Below are 20188 nucleotides of genomic sequence, written 5' to 3'. Positions count from 1 at the left end.
CTTTAGTCTCGCACTATAGATACATGCTTAATATTATTTGACCTAAAATATCTGAATTTCCCACCAACAGTGTCCGAATACTTAACCCATCATCTGACAACCCTGCTGGCTCAAACCGTAACTTTAGCTTGTTTTGCAACGTGCATAGCACATTTTAGCCAAATTTTGATGCAATCCTAGTCTAGATTTTTTTCCCTTTTTTTTTTTTAATTTTAAAATGTGTTTTTATTTGCCCAGGTTTATGTATCACACACTATAATTGGGGGGTCGCGAAAGTTATCGAAAACTCAAAAGGGGTCGCGAGAACAAAATGGTTGAGAACCACTGGTGTAAGCACTCATCCGAGCAATTTTTTTTTTGGTTACCGCGGTTAAAGGAGCTGCATGAAAGCTGTGTAGGACAGTTTTCCACAGATACTCGACTTTGTCGAATGTATTTAATGGGATTATTTAATTAACAATTGCCCTATTTCGTGAGATTCAATTATGGTAAAATGATGCCGATTTGTAATCTTCATGCTTAAACGTTGCGGCGACCCGTTTCGCTCTGAAGATAAAGAACACTCCGAACGTATTTACCACTAGGGGTGTTCAATACTTGACATGTTACACCAATAGCGATACTGATACCCGATATTTTGGACAAAGTATCGCGATCCGACGTCATTACTATGATTTAAAAGCAAAATCGGAAAACATAGAAACGTTCAATAGTCACTTTTATCCGGGTATTAGGCCAAAATTTGTCTTACAGTTAATAAGTTGAGTTTCCCAGAATTGTTATCATACAGTTTCTTGATAAGTTTAGCTTTCGAAGTAGAAGTCGCTGGGTTTGATCGCAAATCACGTTTGAAAATCCTGTGGTTATTTGGTATCGGATGGGCACCGATGCCGCTCTAGTTTAGGACGAAGAATACTAGCACTTGGTATCGAGTATCGGCACCGATCCGATGCCATCGATCGTCCTCATTTGCCACATGTGTCAGTTATATCGCCAATAACACACCTTCACTCGAATCGGACATTGCGTATATACCGGTAAAAATCACACAACCGGCGTATGCTCGCTCCCAGGCTTGGACAACTAGATTTATTTTAGCGTTTGAAAATTAGATTAAAATTAAAATTAGATCATTTCAGTTTTTCCAAATTACATTACAATTAGAACTAGATCATTTTAAGTTTTCTAAAATAAGATTACTTAGAATTACCGAATACTTGTAAAAAAACGAATTTGAACTAGAATTACATTTATAATTCACAATGATTTTAATTTAAATCGCAAATCACTAATAGTTATGTGAATAGTAAGTATTCCTGTTCTGATGTTATTCCTTTTAGCACAGCCTATGCTTTTTAAAAATTTCAAACAAGTCGTTCCGACCAAAGAGTTTTAAATTCTTTTTTTCAAATAAGATACTAAAAATGCAAAAGTAGAATTATTTGGTAAAATCCGAATTAGATTAAAACTAGAATTAGCGCACATATGCAATTCTCAAATTAGATTAGAATTAGAATTAGACGCATTTTGCTCTAATTCAGTGGTTCTCAAACTGGGGTCCGCGAGACAATTTTCTGGGACCGCGAAGCATCTAACAAAAAAATCAACACGACTCTCCTAAAGAAGATAATTTTTTGTGCAATAAAATTTTTTACTTTTCCAAACAAAGCTGATTAGTTGTTCATTTAAGTCATTGTCGCTTAAGTTAAATTGTCCATTGTGACGTCATAGTGTTGCGTTGTGCTAGTGAGAATTACGTTTTAACAGCTTGCTGCGCTGCCACTGTGGGTTGTACGGTCACGGTTTTATAACTGTTCGTGATTGCTATACTCAAATAACTGATAGCAAAGAAGCAAGTGCACCCGTCCCATTGATACAATTAAAAACAACGTGTTATTTTGAGTTTATTTGTGTATATTTTTAAGGACCGTGAGCAATTAAAAAATTGCTGGGGGACCGTTGCGTAATTTTTCAACAAAAGTTTGAGAACCACTGCTCTAATTCATTGAACTAGAAAACTGGAATTATCTAGTTGTCCGAGTCTGCTCGCTCCCCTAACTACTCCAACTAATTCCTCCCACTCTCTCTCACTCCTCCCTATTACTCCTCCCACCAATAGGAGCTGGCGATTGCGCAGGAGGCGCTCCGTAAGCTGAGCGGCGAGTTGCGCGAGTGCACGATGCAGCTGGACATCGCCCGGTCCGACGCGCAGGTGACCGAGACGCGGCTGGACAACGCCCGCGATGAGCTGCGACTCGAGAAGAGCCGCCGAGAGGAGGAGGAGAAAGAGCATCGCAGGTGAGCCACGAGTTTTTTTTGGTTTATTTGGGTTTTGTCGCTGAAAACTGAAAGATTCGATCCGATGCTGAAGTCTTTATCAGTGTACAGCAGGGGTTCTTAAAATTTTTTTTACCGCGGACCCCCATTTTTTTTGCTTTGCGTGGACCTTGGCAGACAAGAAATTTTCAGAGATAACGCCATAAATTGACGTCACAAGACAAATAGGCTTACAAAATCTGCTGATTTCGGTCCGAAAAATGTAAAAGTGAAATGGAGTCTACTAAATACACTCAGTACAAAACCGTTTTATTTTTTATTAAACTGTTTTCTTTGAAAAATTGATTGCTTCTTAAATATACACTAACATTTCAATGAGATCTTCGTGGACCCCCTAAAACTAAGGGGGTCCATGGACCCCAGTTTAAGAACCCCTGGTGTACAGGAATTTATTAATTACACTAAGGATTTACACAAGTGGATTCATATCTTATTCAAATAGAATGCTAAACAATGTTTTGAAAGAAAAACAGCATCAGTGTAAATAAAACGTCATCGCCAAACACTTACAATTAACTCACTATAATGGGCAAAGTAACTCACTATAAGTAACTCACTATAATTAGTAACACCAACTGCCGTAAGGACAACTCCAATGTCGAGGCACCATATGCTCAGTGACCTTTGACCGTTTGACCGCAAGTTATAGAATGCTTACACTATTAAATAGGTCTTAGCAAACTAATTGTTAATCTGAACAGTCGCCACTCTAGTTGGTAAATTGTGGGCAAACGGAAAAGCGAAACTGTTGTACTTTGCCAGTTCAAATTACCAGTTAATTATTTTAGAACGATTTAATGGACAAATTTTTTCTTAAGTTGTGCAAAAATCGGCGTTTAATTCGTTAGTGTGTTACTGCTGATAATATTATTGAAATTATTCTACTGCCGTGTTGTTTTCTAAACGTTTAAATTTCTTGCCCTTAACCAATAAAAACTATATATTACTTTAAAGTTGCGCAGTTCTATAAAATCAACTTGCTGCAAACAGATACATTTTGTCGCCACTCAAGTTATCTCTTTATCTTCAGGAAAGAGTCGGCATATAAGAAGCAGATCGACTCCGGTGATGCGGAACTGAAGAAGACGGAAACGCAACTGATGGAGTCCCAGAGGAAGATACGAGACCTGGAAAGACAGATCAGCATCGAGAGCGACCATAGCAAGGAGGTAATTACTTAACTACTACTTTAAATTATATTTTCAAAGGTGAATATGACAATTTGATATGTGTTTAATAGTGATTATTTCCCAACAAACTCGTACGATAACTATTGTCCCGTTACATTGTATTCGGATAATTAGTTTGACGATGTTTATCAATTTATTCGATGTTTTTAATTTGGTGACTTTTTTGTTATTGGAAGAGTCTCACGTTTTTTTTTTAATTTTTTCCCTTATTGGAAGACTTGCTTTAAAATTCGGATCATTTCGTCTAGAAACTTTTGCCGAGAACTAAATCCTGTGTTAGTCTTTGTATATTTATAAAACCGGATGAATAATTCTGCCCCCAATTTTTTTTTCTCTGACTTTAAATTGACGAATTGCCTTTGGCCCCCTTTTACTTTCCATCTCTATGGTCGTCAAATTGAACATATTATATAATTGTTTGTCGAAAGGCTTTCAATTTCTACTACACAAAAACATTAATATATTATTTTTAGTTGATTCTGGGTCAAAGTTTTCTTCTTTTAACCCGACTTTTCTCCCGCAGAGCGCCCGCCTTGAAGCGCACATCGAGAAGATGCGAGAGCACGCCGAGAAGCAGGAACGCGAGATGCGAGAGTTGCGCGACTCTTTCGAGACAAAGTGCCAGCTCCAGAAGCAGCTCGAGGACCGACTCAGCGACTCCAACGAACGGGTCAGCAGGTGAGTCGCCCGATTTTTGTATATGCCCATTTTTTCAAGTGCGAAGAGATTGCCGCGGGTGTTGTGACGTCATAAAGCTGTCCGCGACTTTGCATTTGAGTCAAGGTTTGTATTGGGGAGTTTCCAAGTTGAAGTTATTATGAAGTGGTGAAAAAACTCAAGAGGTTTAGTGCTGTGTTGAAAGTAGAATTATTTTTGTTCGTTTTGCGGCGAGTTATTTTCTCTATATGTTTGGACAAATTTTTATTTCTTTGTATCCATGATTTTTAAAGTTTTGTCACTTGTAAGTGTATCCTGACTTTTTTTAACTTCGCATACGCAGGAAACGTGACAAGCACTAATCATCAGCTCGTAGATAATACCACTTACATTTACAGATACTTGCAAAGTACATGCACCAGCTATTCAAAAACCCAAACATTGCTTTATTTGCGACTGTAGTGCATATAATGACTTCTTTGTTTTAAACCTATTTTGTTGCCAGAAGCGAAGCAGACGATTCTCTGCGGGTCGCCAGAGACTCGGAGAACCGACTGAAAGAGCAAATTGCCAAGTTGATCGCTCAAATCAAAATCGACGACGAATGCAACGAATCACTGCGGGTTTGTTCAAGATTTTCTTATTACTAATACCAAAAAGAGGTTACCGCGCACTCCGTTAGGTTTCATTGAATGGGTTAGAATATGCGTTCTTAGCGGTGGGCCATGGCCACAGGAACATTTTAAAGTTGGCCACAGAGCATTTGGAAAATTGTAAAGTAGTCAACTTTCAAGGTTCGCATTAACAGTTGCGTTATTTGTGGGTTATTATAAAATGTTTATCTCCTTTTTACATTTTAAAGTTATCCTTGGTTTCTTACACGTTTCAGTTGAAAAAAATTAAGAAGAACTTTAAAAAGTGAGCCACGAAATATTATGAAAACAAAAGTGTGTCACGAGTCACGACCATAAAAAGGTTAAGAACCCCTGGGTTAGAACGTATTAAAAGCGACTTAAAAGGTTTGAGAAAGTTAATTAGTGTTTGTACATAACCGAAAAGGCACGCATTTTGTTCTGTGCAATACACAGTCCTGATAGAAAATTTCTGACAACCCTATCAATCCGATGATTTGAACCACGATTAAGGGCTTATGTCTTTTATTTTAGGACGACCTTACCAAAGAGAAGGAAAACAGCAAAGACTTGAAGAAGCTTCTCGAAGAACGCGACGCTGACATCCAAGAGATGGAAGTGGCCATGGATAAGGTATACTTTCTTTAAAGGTCGTTCGCCTGAAATATGTAATGCGACAAAAAGTGCCGAGAACCGATACCAACGATTTTAGTAAGCATTTACGAAACTATAGTGTTTACAGTAATTCGATTTTTTTTTATTTCTATGATTTGTAGCCGAACATTGGTTGCCAGTTAACCAATCTACTGTATTGTTGGCCGAAGCTAATCATTCACCAACCATCCACAAAATGTATTTGTTTTTAGTTAAGTTACCTTCAATACATCATTAATTCACCTTTTTGTTTATCTTTTTTTAGATTGCGGAGAAGTTGAAATCGGTTGATGTCGAAAAGATGACTTTGCTTAACGATTGCAACTCGTACAAGAAGAAAAACAAAAAGCTGAACGACGAGGTAATAATACAAGGCTGTTCGTAGTCGTTAGTTAGTCCTATAAAAATAAAAGAGTCAGTATTGCTACTAATAATGAAATGTTTATAAAAAAATCATAGTTAGATGTTCGACATTCGTACAGCTTTTAAATGTAAAAACACAGAATTTTGAACTAAACAAATTATCACTTTAATTTTCACGACTTCTTATCGCTTTATTGATAATTTTCCGGCCACGCCGAATTTTTCAGTTTGGTACGCGCCTTCGCACAACTTCAGCTACAAAGCTACAGCGAGAGGACCTAGCGACGTTAAAAAAAAAAATTACAAGTATATTTTCGCACCGTTTTCAACCTGAGCGTCAAAACACTTTTACAGGCGCAGAACTTGAACCAGGTGAACCGCGAAATGCGATCGAGACTTCTCGCTGCCGAGAAGCTGCTGGGAGACATCGACGACCTTCGCAACAAGGACAAGACGTCCGTCAGCAGTTTCAAGGTCGGTAAAGAAATTGTGATCGTTTTAGGTCGAGCGTAAGGCAAAAAATTACTCACAATTTTTTTCTCATTTTTCTCGTCTAAATACAGGGTTTACCAAGGCCAAAAGTAAACACGCTAACCCCCCAAAATAAGTAACAGCCCCCACTTCAAGCTAAAAGTTTACTTTTTTGCTCGGCGCAAACTACTATACTTCCAAAAAAATTAGAATCCATTGTTATTGCGCAATATAATGCAAATTTGGTAATATGAATGAATGAAATCACTCCTCCATAAAAAATAAAATAAATGATAAAGAACATTTTTAGGAACTAAAATAAGACAAACTATAAGCACAAAACCCCAAATAATCACAAAGTTGGAAATAAGCACGGCATGGTAACCCTGCCTATATACGTTAGCCTGATACTTTGCTCTAATAATTTCTGTCCGTATAAATATCTCAATATCATGGTTAAAGTTATACGATAGTGGATAGCTTAAACTATCGAGTTTCGCCATTTCGATGAAAAAGGATCGATAAAAATTAAAAAAATGCCTTCAGTGTTCTTAAAGATATGTCACGAAATTACACTTTCACTGGGACGTTTTTAGACCTCGAATAACACATCTGTGGTCAGCTTGCGAGAAACATTTAAGTTTATTGTCGAAACCTTTCTTTTTGTCAGGCGAAGGTGAGCGAACTTGAAGCGGAGATGGGCGACACTGGTCAGATGATCGCCGCTCGATTAAGTGCGCTAGAGAGGCCCAGGCGGGATTCCGATTCTTCCAACACAAGCGACAAGGAATCGCTTAGCCAGAAGGTAAGCTTCATGATATATACAGTTAGAACTTAAAGTTTAAAAACTTTAATAAAACCAGGATCAGACATATTGTTAAAGGAATGTATATTTTGCTTATACTGGCATCGTCAGTTCCTTATTTAAATAGAATCTATATGATATATATAACCGGGTATTGCTCATCAAGCAGTTTTCTATATTCGGTTATACATTATGCCTGGTAGCAATAGCTTATGATATAAATGTATGCTGGATTTGTCGCTGATGTCGTGTCGTTGTGTCACCATCGGGGACACTTTCTATTAGGAATATCTAATGCTTTTTTTTTCGATACCGATATCCAGGTTTTTTTTTAAGGTTTGGTTTGGGTGACCGCTAAGTAGTTTTAAGAGACCACAAGTGTTTCATTTAAATACCAAAAAGTTGCAAGTCCAAAATTTTGGGAACCTGGAGAAATTTGGAGGACCGTTTCGTTCCCCCAAAACACCTTAAAAAAAACACTGCCGATATCCGATATTATGTTTAAGGTACGGCCGTCAGATCCGAGAATTATTTCAATATTAAGGTAAAATCGGCATTAAATGTATAAATAGGTCCGGAAAAAGAAAATTTCATTTTAAATCAATTTGCGTTTGGCTTCATAAAGTTACCCTCAGGTATTAAATTCCATTTAAAAAAAAAAGTATGTTTAAAGTTAAAAATCTCGGCGTTGGACAGATGTAATCCGACAACCTTATTTTGCATCACATATTTATTTTACGTATTTAAAAAGAAAATGTTTTAAAATTGCCCTTATTTTTTAGCGTGAAATAGCTAAATTATCATGTATGCTCTTGTCTAATCTGCCGACATTTAACAAGTGCTTATTTATTTTGCGATGTTCACGCCCTTTACCTGTTCGCGTAGAACCAGCGACTTGAGGCTGACCTCGATAAGAGATTGAAGAAGATCAGCTCCCTGGAGGAGAAACTGCGCGAAATGGAGGAGAGAGAGTTGGAAGCCAATCAACAGTTCACTGCCAAGTAAGTATCAGTTTTCTTTGTCGTTTTTTTTCTATTGAGAGGTCACCTGAATTTTTTTCTCCTTGACTTCTGTGTGCTATTGATATGTATGATGTTAATGGTTGGTATACCCATCGTATAGTGGTCGGCAAACTGTGGTCGGCCATTTTTTTTCCGCCGCCCAAAATACTCTTCAGGGACTATTAAAGAACCACTACTTAAAACCACTACAACAACAGGGGATAATTCAGGATTTGTTTCAGGCCATGCAAATTTTTAGAATGACGTCACAAAGGTACACCGCACACACTAATTTTAAAATTTAGTGCAATAAATGTACGGTTATCACTTATCAGTCGGTCCACATTTTGGCCGCGGTCCACAGTTTGCCGACCACTGGTATAGATTGTAGTAAACAACTTATACAATTCATTGTATTTATAAAATGTTTTTTGTTCAACAATATAGTAATATTTACGCAAACTTGAAGTTTTTCAATAATTTTAAGTCGTTTTTATTTAGTGCTGTTTTGCAGATCGTCCTTTAAATCGATTCACTTTTTGTTGTAGACTACAAGGACTCGGTGAGAAACTCGACTCCGATACTAAGGAGCTAAAAAATGATCTCTTGGAAGAGAAAGCGAAATCTCAGCTGCTAGAGGAGAAGCTCCAAGAAACACAGAACTGCCTCCAGCATCTTCACCAGAGAGCCGCCAAAATCTCCTCCACCTCATTTGCTCCCGACGTGGATTGCAGCGCTCTTCTGCAAAAAGTCCTCAAGGACATCCAGCGTCTCTCAGCGGGAGACACATGCCCGCTGGAGGAGTCTACTCCTCCCAGATCCCCGTCTCCCACCGGCGATGTGGAGAGGCGCAAGTTCCAGCGGATCACCGATGCAGAGTCGAGGCAACAGCATCAGAAGACGATGTCGCGCTTAAGGCAGCTCACCGAGAAGCTGAAGAGCTCCGACGGGAAGCTTGTGAGTCCCTCTGCCTCACCGCTCTCCTTCCTCGGACTTTCCGTTCCTCCGCAGGCGAAGTCCGCAGGAGGACAAAAGTCCGACAAACCTCCGACTCCTCTCACTAGCGAGGATGTCGCCAAACTCTTCGCGAAACAGGTTTGCTTTTACATGTGTTTTGAAAAGGTGTATGTTGGTAAAAAGGACAAGGCAAGATGATGAGAATTGTTTCACGTTCTTTTCTTTGAATATATAGCATGAAAATACACCCAGCTCTCTGATTGCCAGGCGTGTCCATATGATAAATGTTAATTTAGTGTGCCTTTGATATTAAACTATCTTAGAGCAATTGTTTAAAACATATATAATACGGTGATATTGTTAATTTTTACAACGAAGAATACTAAATCGTTTTAAAAGACCAAGCCCTCATGGAAAAATCCTAAAAAGTTTGACTACATAATTGCGTTGAATATTAAGCTACAGTTATCTCTAACATTTAACATGCCTTGATATGCTTTAAGGCCTATATAGCATGTTCTAAAAATTGCAACACATTTTTTACGAATAAAAATCTTCACAAACTCAAGGTACCTACCTTAACAATCTGTTGTTTTTTTTCGGAAGATGTCACGCACTCATTAATTCACTAAAAGTGTTTTTATTGTCTGTGCATCGAACGTGAAATGTCGCATTGCTAGTTCCTTGACGTCTAACGCACCCAGAACATCCGTTTTGCCATTTTACTTGCCCTGATAGTTTTTGAACAAACAGTTCATAAAATCCAACCATTAGTTTTTACATTACCCTGGTATCTTTGGCAAATTAGCTGATCGCTAGTTGCCTATTAAAAATTCCTCGCCAACACCTTGCCGCTTCGATCGCAGGTCAGCACGCAAGCCCTTCTCCTCGCCGAAATGGCGGCAACACTTCGCCGCAGCCAGTCCTCCCCCTCGCTTACATCCTTCGGGCGCTCACAGCAGCAGAACAAAGGAAGACAGGCGGCCACCTCACCGCAGCTCACCTCCGCCGAGTTCTCAGACACCATCGCGCGGCACACGGCAACCGGTGGCCTCCTCCAGCACGTGGACGCGCTTGCGCAAAAGCTGACACTAGAGGGCATGCTCATGCGCGAGGTGGCGCAGCTGAGAGACGCCTGGCTCCAGTCGTCGCGATCCCGGGCCGGCTCCGTGGGTGCGGCGTCGTCAGCCTCCTCCTCGGCCAATCAGCATCGCTCGTCGGGGGGCGTTGCCTCCTCACAGCAGCAGCAGCAGCAGAGCGATCTGGCCGGGGCTATGGTCGTCCATTCGCACGTCAGCTATGTTTTGCAGGTGAGGCGCTCGGGTTGTACTCGCAAATTGATTAACGGCGTAAAATTTATATTTTTTTACTGGAGTGGACAATTTTCAGGTCGTTATTGATAGTGAAACACGCAAAACGATTGTTTGTGTAACGTTACGTGGTGTATTTTACATACACGCATAAGAGTTTTTTTTGTAAAAAAACTATAAACTTTTTGTTTTTCGTTTATGGAAAATCTTGTGTTTTCGGAGGCAATTAACAGTCGTTAATAAACCATTTTTTACGAAACGATTGTCTTGAAACAAACATAGATGACACGTGCGCATTACACAAGCTTCATAACTGATAATTGCATTAAAGTAAAATAACGAAAACCTTTAGAGTGTCTGACCAAAACCAGTCCGCCTGCAAGGACTTGCACGTTTTATAATCGGCAAAGCCTCCAGGCTACCAAAGTCAACCATTGAATTTTAGTGCACTCAAGTTAACCGGATTTCACTCACAGGCCGTTCTTTGTCCTCAAGTTACTTGAAATCTTGTACAGCACCATATTTCTGTCAGTGACGCGGAAGGTTTATCCCTTTGTTAATACGTGACCGTTCATTCGAAACAAGCACTATCCTTTCCTACCGTCCAGGTCTACAACGAGCGCATCTCGCGCCTTTCCCTCGAGGCTCGCCAAGCACGCCATCGTGCGGACGCAGCCATGCGCAAGCTGCGCGAGTTGGTGGACGCGTGCAAGACCCAGGACCTCGAAGCCGTGTCTAGTCTGGCGGTGCAGGTCGACACCGACTCGATAGCGCCGCCCTACTCCGACATGCCGCCCTGGGAACAACAGGTTAGTTCATACTACCTGACGGTGGTCTTTCTTTACTGATCACTGCCGGTAGTATCCTGCCATTTTACCCCCAGGTTTTGCACTAATTCCCGGCCTACTTTTTGGCCATTTGAAAGAAATACTGCCGCTTAACATTCTTCCCTTACTTTACACTTTACTTTCTTTTAGTTAGTAAAAATAACCGAAAAATTAATAGATAAATAAATCTCCTTTTTAAACTTTTTTTATGGGATGTTAAATAAACTATTGAATATTCGTTAGTTTGGAAAAGGCATCGAGACTGCAGATAATCGACATTGCTCTTGTCAGCTGTTTGCTTACGTTTATCTGCATGTTCCGCCTTGCAAACTAGATTTGTATTGGGTTAAACAAAAAAGTAAAAAAAATATGTGAATCGTCTTTTAAAAGTTATTTCATCGTGTGCATTACATCGTCTCAAGTAAACCTAGCGTGGAACGCTTCGCTTTCCGTATTCTTTGTTGCTTAAAAATAATGAAAGCTACACTTTAAAACGGAAATTATGTTGTCGAGCTTTGACTGCGACGGCCCATCAATACGTCACCATGGTATACGTTGGTAAAAAGGAATAGGCAAGGTGATGAGAATTGTTTTCACGTTCTGAATATATAACATGAAAATACACCCAGCTCTCTGATTGCCAGGCGTGTCCATATGATAAATATCAATTTAGTATACCTTCAATTCAACATTAAACTATCTTAAAGTAATTGTTTAAAACATATTTAATACGGTGATATTGTTAATGTTTACAACGAAGAATACTAAATCTGTGAGTAAATTAGTATATGTTCATTGTGTGCGTTACATTGTACCTAGCATTAAACGCTTCTCTTTTAAAATGGTTTATTGCTTAAAATTTATTAAAGCTACACTTTGAACGTTAATTGAGCTGCCGATATGTGACTGCGACCGCCCACCGATACGTCACCAATTATTACGTCACGATAATAATTTTCAGGTTGATTACGGCACCCTACACGGCGCCCAGTCACTTCCGTCAAGCGTCGCTACCGAGTCGATGTTTCTCGATCAGGAAGCCACCTTCTTCCAGCACTTGGCCGAAGACCTGCGCTGCATGTCCAGCGACGTCCAGACATTGTCCAAACTCGGCGCTCAGCTGCTGAATGCCGATGGCGCCTTTCAGAGGTTTGTCGCGAATCGGGCTTTCTACTTTTTTAATAGATAGAAATCGCTCTTCTGGTGTAAACCGAGGTTTCGGCAGCAGATACAAGCTGACCTCATCAGGGATTTCTATCTATTGATATGTTGCCTGGTTGGGCCAACCCTATTTCTACTTTTTTTACTAAATAGTTGTTAAATGCAAAAAACTGTTCAGTCTAACATAAGTTCCTTTCGTGCTCTAAATTTATTCATGATTTCTGTGTTTACTATAGAAATTATTCTTTGCCCAACTGGCATTTTTAAAGCACTAAACCCTCAAACCGTATTGCTTTGCCTTTCTCATTCTTTTAAGAATGTAATCTGATTTGCTAATTCGTGAAATTTAATTTGGAATTATTTAATTCGTAAATTTAATTTGAAATTATTTAATTCGTGAATTTGATTTGAAATTATTTAAATCGTGAAACTTTTGATGTTTTTGTATGGCTACAAATTCCCCACATTTTGTTTGCAAAATAACTCGACATCTGGTTAATTTTTGTACTCATATTTTTTTTCCAGGAATCTCCAACCGAGCGAAATAGGCGAGCATGCTTCCACTGTGGCGAAGGAGGCGGTGGTACAAGCCGAAATCATCTACGTTTCGCACAGGTGCGTATTTGTTACTTGTTATTCTGGTGCCAAGTATTTCTCCTAATTATTAATCCTACAGGCCTAATTGAGACAAAGCGTGAAACTAGCAAACTCCTTGTGTATTTAACAGCTTGGTCAGCTAAGCGCAAAAGGTAACTAAAGTTACTTACGCTCAGGTTGAATTCTAAAACTTACGCTTTCAAATGAACTTTTACGCTTTACTTTTTTCAACAAAACTTGACAGCTTAACTCTTATATTATCCGACGCCGTGTTCTACTTTTACCAAAGTAAAAAAAAAACTGTATCAATCAACCTTATGATGTAAGCGTTTTTCGTAATTTTTTTTGTATTTTTATGTTTGTGAAATAACACAGGGCCGATACACGGTCGACTGGGCGCTAATGGAGTGCCTTTGACTTGACCGAAAGTTCGCTAGGTGTTTTGTTTTTGTTTAAAACGGTTCGTTTGTGTCGTCACAACAGGCTGCGGCGAGATTACGACGAGGAGCTGCGCAAGGCGAAGGCGGCGGTGCTGGAGCAGGCGAGCCACTTCGACAAGTTCAAGCTGAACGCCAAAGTGTCCGACGAAAAGGCGGCCCTTAGGATTAAACAGATTACGGAAGAGTATAACTCCAAGGTGTGTGTGTGTTAAGTGAACTGGCCTATAGAAATGGCTGAAATTTTGGTCTGCATTCCCACTTGTTTGGGTCGCCGGTTTGAACAGGTCAAAACGTTAACTACAAATTAATTACGAAGACAGCTATTTAGTCTTTTACGGACTGTTTAAATCTTCCGGCCTGATGGTTTATTTCATTCGGTCTGCTGCATATTTTCTTTAACCCAAAATACATATATTATCACTTTATTCAAAAATGTTGGTCAGATGCAAATTTAAGCTAAAGTTAATTTGAAAATGATTCTTTCATTTTTTTTAGTTCAGTATAATGAACATCAAAGGTCGAAGCAAAATGCTATACCTGGTGGAAGTTTATGTCGACTGAAGTTTTTATCAGTTAACAGTCAATAAACACAATGATGGTTACAACAACTTCTTCCCTAATTCGAATGAATCAAATAAACAAAGGTTACCAACACTATTAATCGACACAAAATAAATATAAAAGTTAAACTCATACCGCAACAAAAGTAGGTGTTAACACTAACTAAGGCATGTCTCAAATAAAGGACGAACGATACACGTTACTGCTTGAGGCGAAGCGCGCCATTAGGAGCGGTGTTTAACAAAATAAAACACTAAAAAGTTAACATCCGGTCCACGACCTTCAACCCTCGAAGCTTATCCGGTCACTAATGAAAGAACAGTGTAGTGACTCCCGTAAAAAGGTGACCAAGACCCCCCTCTCGAGTTTAATAACTCTGGCGCTGTGTGACGCAGGTGGAACGACTGCAGCAGGAGGCAGCTAAGCTGGAGGCGACCAGAGCCGAGATGGCCAACGACATGGAGGAACGACTCACTCGCCTCTCGAGAAAACACGAGCAGGAGATGAGTTCGCGTAACGCAAAGCACGAGCAGGTACATTAGCTACACTTGCTTACGTTGTCCTGAAAAAACAAATCCGCAAAACGAAGTTTGGTAACGAACAAATTAGTCCGCCATGTTGACAGTTTTGGTTGGTTTGTATGAACCTTCCCGGTTTGGGGGCGATTGCTTTTGGTACAAGAGACCGCTTTTAAATGTATCTTTATGTTATTTACGTTCGACAAGTTAAACGTACAGGGTTGCCACAAAGTATTTGGATTTTTAAAAGTTTATGAATTGATTAGCCTAATGAATGGTCTTTTTCGTTTTTTATAGTCTTTAAATATATTTATGTCCAGCTTAAGTAGTTTATCTAGAAACTACCGTTATCAAACCAAGTTTGAATATTTTTGTTATTGTTCTTATTGTGACCTTTATTTTGTTTTGTTAATGATCCCAAAACATGTCAAAAGACCCAATTTTATGTCGTTAAAAACCTACGAACTCCTTTAAAAAATATTTTAAATGCCTTTAACCGTTACTTAGGAACCGGGACCGGTTGTGTCCAGGTTAATTATACTTAACATTAGTTTTATTTAAGGATGTATCTACAAAGATATATTTCAAATCTACTAAAATGGTATCTTTGTTTGTTACAGGCCATTACAAATTCTAAATTTAATTCAGAAGTTTTTGTATTGCTACTTCACGACATGCGTGTTTTATAAAGTCATTCCTCCTTGTGGGCTTTCATCCTATTTTGTGTGCTTTCATCCTTTTCAGGTCGTAGCGTGTTTTTTTTGCTGGCGAATGACGAAAACATGTTTTTGAGTTTTTTTGCAAAACGTGGCGTGAATCACACAAAGGGTTTGGTTCCCCCTATATAGCTTTTAATTTAAATACATTACATTGGGGTTTGCCCAACACACAGATACCCATGTACCGAAATCGCTGGTATTGTCCGAATAACAATCGTTTGATTAAATCTCTACTCGCCTTAAATTAAGCCAAAAAATTTTTTTTGTAGCACACCCCTTTTTGTAACCGCAGCAAACATGGCGTATATTAATTAAATCTATTATGGTTGTATGCAAATTTTGCTTATTAGCTGCCTTTTTTAAAGGAAACATCCAAAATTCGAAAGGAGTTGGCTACAGCGAAGAGTCAGCTGGAGGCAAGCACCAGGGAGCGATTAGAGGAAATTGAGGCGCTCAAGCAGCGCTTCAAGGAGATAGACTTGCAACACAGGTTTGTTGGTCATTTAAGCTTGTAATGCTTTTCGACCTTTGTGTCTCGGCGAGTTTTTTAAGCATGTAAAATTTTGTTTAGAAAAAGGGAAAAAACAGATACAAAAACATTCATTAGTTGTTAGTAGAATACACCTTCGGTTTTTGGATGCAAAAAAAATTGTGCAAAATTATTCTTACCGGAAATAAATAATGGCAAACTGAGTGTGTAAAATATGAGGATATCTCCTCGCCCTTACACGTAAATGACGACAATGTCTTCAAATGGGAGCAAAAATATTCTTTAGACTTTTTTGTCTTTTTTGTCAAAATCATTTAAGTTCTAGTTATTTCAAAAACTGCATTCATTCATTTGAATTAAGAGACTGATGATGCCTTATTTTTGTGACGAAATATATTTCTCTAACCGACTAGAACTTATTAATAACTGATTTTGACTAAGACAGGAAAGCTAAACAATGTTTGAGAACTGAATAACTATTAAATCATGTTTTTTTCCCGAAGTAATATAAAGTCCTAAGTAGTGTTAATGTTATATTTCAATTGCAGCAAAGAAGGTTCCGAGATTCGCGACGATTACGAAAGAAGGTTCGAGAAAGCGAAAGAAGACTGGCAGCGTGACGTCACAAACGCTGAAAGCGCTCACCGCGCCGAGATAAGAAAAATTAAGGTGAGTGTTGAACGTTTACGAACCTGTTAGTTCCCAAACTTGGCGCTAGCGATATCCCATCCTTGACATTTGATTCCCGTTAGCGATACCCGATATTTTAGGCAAAAAGTATCCCGATCCGATACAAAATGACGTAATTACTATGCTTAAAAAAGCAAAATAGACTAAGGCGGTCAGAGGTAATTTTTTTAAAGGGTTGTTAGCCGAACTTTGCTTTAGTATCACGAAGTTTAATTACCACCCGTTGTTGATCTATAATTTTTTGAATAATTTACCGTTCAAGGTAGAATCGCTGTTTTGGATCGCAAATCATGAATAAAATTCCTTTACTAATTTGGTATCGGATCCGCCTTGATACCCCGAGTATCGGACAAGTGGCGATACTGCCACTTGGGTATCAGGTTTGATTCGATATCATCTTATATCCTTACATGACACCATTAAAAAGATCACGGTTCACTTTTCATAAATTAAGGCAGCACAGACAATATAATTTTACTAATTACTTTACTAATGTAGAAACATGCAGTGTTTTCAGATTAGTAGTTTTAACCATAACGAAGACAATGCAAAGAGGCGCTTGAAGGTAAAACTACAATTGTTGCAAATCTCTTAACAATACTGCACACTGTACAGTATGAAGTAGTATAAGAAAGGTGAAACATGATTAACATTAATGAGAAGAATAGATCAAGTGATTGACACAAACTAACGTTCGTTAGTCACGACAATTAAAGTAGTAAAACACGATATTCTTGTTATTAAATAGGTTTAAAAAATACTTTTTTTTTGCTAACCTCACACGAACCCCAGTTTAAGAACCCCTTCTTTTATTCTGCAAAATTATTTTTTGTGATGAGCATTTTGATGTGACGTAAAATCAATTTGTCTCATTCTTAATTGCACGTCAAAACAATTCACTTTATTATCTGTCGTAGGCTGCATCGAGCGCTAAGTTGAACGACTGCGAGCAAACGTATAAGGAGACGATCGATAAGCTAATGAAGGAAACTGCCAAAAATAATGATGTTCTCGCATCCAAGCACAAAAGGGAGCTGGACAAGATGGAGAAAGGTAAACCGAATCGATGTAAAATAATGCGCTTTGTGTGACAATCAAAAAAGCAAATCCGTTCAATACAATTAAAATAGGCGACGCATAGTGGAATTTGCCAACCGGTTTGCAGGTTGAACTACAAGGTTAAATCGACAATGTTTTAAAATCTCATCTCCAAAATTAAATGCTAGATATTTAGGCACTTTCTAAAAAATATAATAAGTTTTAAAAACTTTAATAAATGACCGCAAGGATAAGACTTTCTGTTCCAGCGGTAGTACACATTTTAACGTAAAAATAAGTTTGTGACCTGGACGTTGTGTTCGATTTAAATTAAATCTTAATGCACCCACATGTGGTAAAACTTTTAGACCACTCGACCGCGTTGGCTCGCTGCCAGCAGGAGGCCAGGAAGGTCGAAGAAGCAATGAAGCGTGAAGCGGATGAGCGCTTCGAAAAAGTGGAATCCAAACACAAGGCGGCGCTAAAGATTGCAAAGGAAGACGCCGAAAGCCAGTCACGTGACACAGTGAAAAGCAAAATCGCCGAACTGAAGAAGGTAAATGAAGTTTCTGCGTATTATTTTACGGATGTGGATATTTTGGCTCCCGCTGTCGCTAGTTGTGTGAAATGATTTGTACATAAGTAAAGCTGTATTTGTTTTGAACACTGTTTTGCGGACTAACTATAGTAGACGATTCTTTAGTATTAGGTGTTCCATGTAGACCAATGATCCCAACATTTTTGTTGTCGCGACTCCAAGGAAAAATGTCCAAATTTCTAGACAAATTGTTTCGAGTATGGAACAAATGCATATACTTTTTAAAAAAAAATACCAACATTTAATACGTATTAGTACCACTCATATTCACGTAATGGCCCTTGCATGAGTTATCGGCACCCTTCGCTATTTGACAGCGTTTTTTTTGTCTCGTGAAGGCTTTCTGTTACCCTAGTAGACTGTTTAATCAGCGTATACCACATCCCCCCTTTCCTTCGTAGGAATACGAGAAGGTTCTCGATAACCGAGACAAGTTGCACAAAGAGCAGCTTGAACGTGAAAAGAAGGAATGGAGCAGTGATCTCAGGCAGCAGGTAAATGTCAAACCGTGTGCATATCTCATGTAGAAGAAATAGAACCGACATCCGGCATTTTACATTTCAAGTGCTTAATAATTTAACGTGGCGCCTGCTGCAAAAGCATAACGTTCAATTGCAGGTCTATCTACTTACCTGATAGAACGGTCGCTGACGGGATAACCTTACAGAATAACCGTAAAACTAAAAAGAATTGTCGGCGTATTTTGTTTCAAAATTGTTCTCAGTCCCCGCTCCTAGGAATTCATTTCGCCATCAAACTTCATTGGCCTGCCGTAATTTAAGAATCATCGTCAGTGAAATTGCAAGAAGGGTTGTTGATTCCTTGCCTATAATGCGCTAAACCTATTTCATTCGATGCTGTAGAGTAGAGCATAATGGTTGGAGGATGTAGTAAGACGTAGTAAGAATATCAAAGCCCATGCTGAATTAGGTATCATTTTGAAACTTTCGAATAACTCTTTATTCATTTGAAAATTCGAAACGCTCAAAATGATACCTACTCTGTATGGGCTTTGATGTTCTTATTGATTCGATGCTCTATTTCGTGCAGTTCGATCAAGAACTGGAAGCGGAACGCCAGCGGATAATCGCCGAGTCGACGCCCCGCCCCTTACACGCCCGTTCCTCCTCTGTGACGTCAGAGACCGAGACGCGGGAAGCCCTCAGGGAGCGGATTACGTCTTTGGAAGACCAGGCAAGTTCGGTTCCGCATACGTATGCCATTCGCCGCAGCTTGTTTTCGCCGTTCGGACTCGTGTATAATAGGCACAATTACACAATTACGTAATCGGTTAAATAGCACACTCGTTTGAAATCGAGCGTGCACGTATTACGTATTGCGACTTACTTTCGCAAGTCTTGAATTAAACATGAATATATTTTACAACGTTCGACCATGTTTGCGCGTTGCCGGAGTCTAGCATTTCGGAGTCGCCTAATTGCGCGCAGCACGACGTTTTTTGCAAGTATACGGCTGCCAAGAACCCTTCTGCGGTAAAGGGTCATCCAATAGGAAACGCGCGCTGATTAAAACTGCACAGGAGCGCAGAAGGTCGGCTGATTACTAATTGATCGACGTAGAGATGTAATATCGCTTGGATACAGTCTTCTACGGTTTCGTTTATGGTTCCAAAATGGCTAACACAGCCAGCATGATATTTGCGCGTTAAAAATTGTTTCTGACACACTTTAATTGTGGAATCACCTAACTATAAAGATTCGGGGACAAAATGTTTATATTGGAGAAGCTACGTAAGGTTTTTCCCAAATTTAAGTTTATTATTTTTTAAGCAGTAGGGACACAATATTTCGCGGCACACTATTAGCAGAACAACGATAAAGTTCTTTACAACTGCCCTTAACACGGTTTAACTGCGTATACTCTTTCGATTTATCTGTATGTGTTGCGTATCCCTTAAAAATTGTGTATTGAAAACAAAACGTTTTTAGGGTTTACAGCCATAACTTTGGTCTATCTGCGAAAAACTGTAAACTTTAGTGAAAAGACACATTTTGTCGATTAGCGCACAAGTGCCAAATTATGCAAAATAACCCTATCTTATACATTAACAGCACAAAGGGCTTGAAATAGTTTCAAAGCAAAACGTTGGGTATATGACAGGGAGCATCAAGTGATAGCAATCACAGCATGGTCGTTTTACCTTTAACGTTG

The 20188-nt window shown here is 39.0% G+C and overlaps 1 protein-coding gene across 1 annotated transcript in view; it reads left to right on the top strand.

Annotated features, from left to right (window-relative positions):
- LOC146161084 (uncharacterized) overlaps positions 1-20188 on the top strand; it is a 51865-nt gene that overhangs the window by 21646 nt on the left and 10031 nt on the right. Inside the window, 22 exon segments of the mRNA XM_083384191.1 lie at positions 2120-2298; positions 3368-3506; positions 4051-4205; positions 4690-4807; positions 5351-5449; positions 5736-5831; positions 6188-6307; positions 6975-7109; positions 7995-8110; positions 8659-9205; positions 9934-10377; positions 10986-11186; positions 12166-12353; positions 12891-12980; positions 13446-13599; positions 14359-14496; positions 15566-15690; positions 16239-16359; positions 17298-17433; positions 17787-17974; positions 18418-18510; positions 19067-19210. Of these exon segments, the coding sequence (XP_083240317.1) occupies positions 2120-2298; positions 3368-3506; positions 4051-4205; positions 4690-4807; positions 5351-5449; positions 5736-5831; positions 6188-6307; positions 6975-7109; positions 7995-8110; positions 8659-9205; positions 9934-10377; positions 10986-11186; positions 12166-12353; positions 12891-12980; positions 13446-13599; positions 14359-14496; positions 15566-15690; positions 16239-16359; positions 17298-17433; positions 17787-17974; positions 18418-18510; positions 19067-19210 (3726 nt within the window).

The sequence above is a fragment of the Ascidiella aspersa genome, chromosome 3 (assembly GCF_963924565.1).
Source record: "Ascidiella aspersa chromosome 3, kaAscAspe10.2, whole genome shotgun sequence".
NCBI lineage: Eukaryota > Metazoa > Chordata > Ascidiacea > Phlebobranchia > Ascidiidae > Ascidiella > Ascidiella aspersa.
Note: the sequence above shows the minus strand (reverse complement) of the source record. Positions and strands in the feature narration are given on the sequence as shown.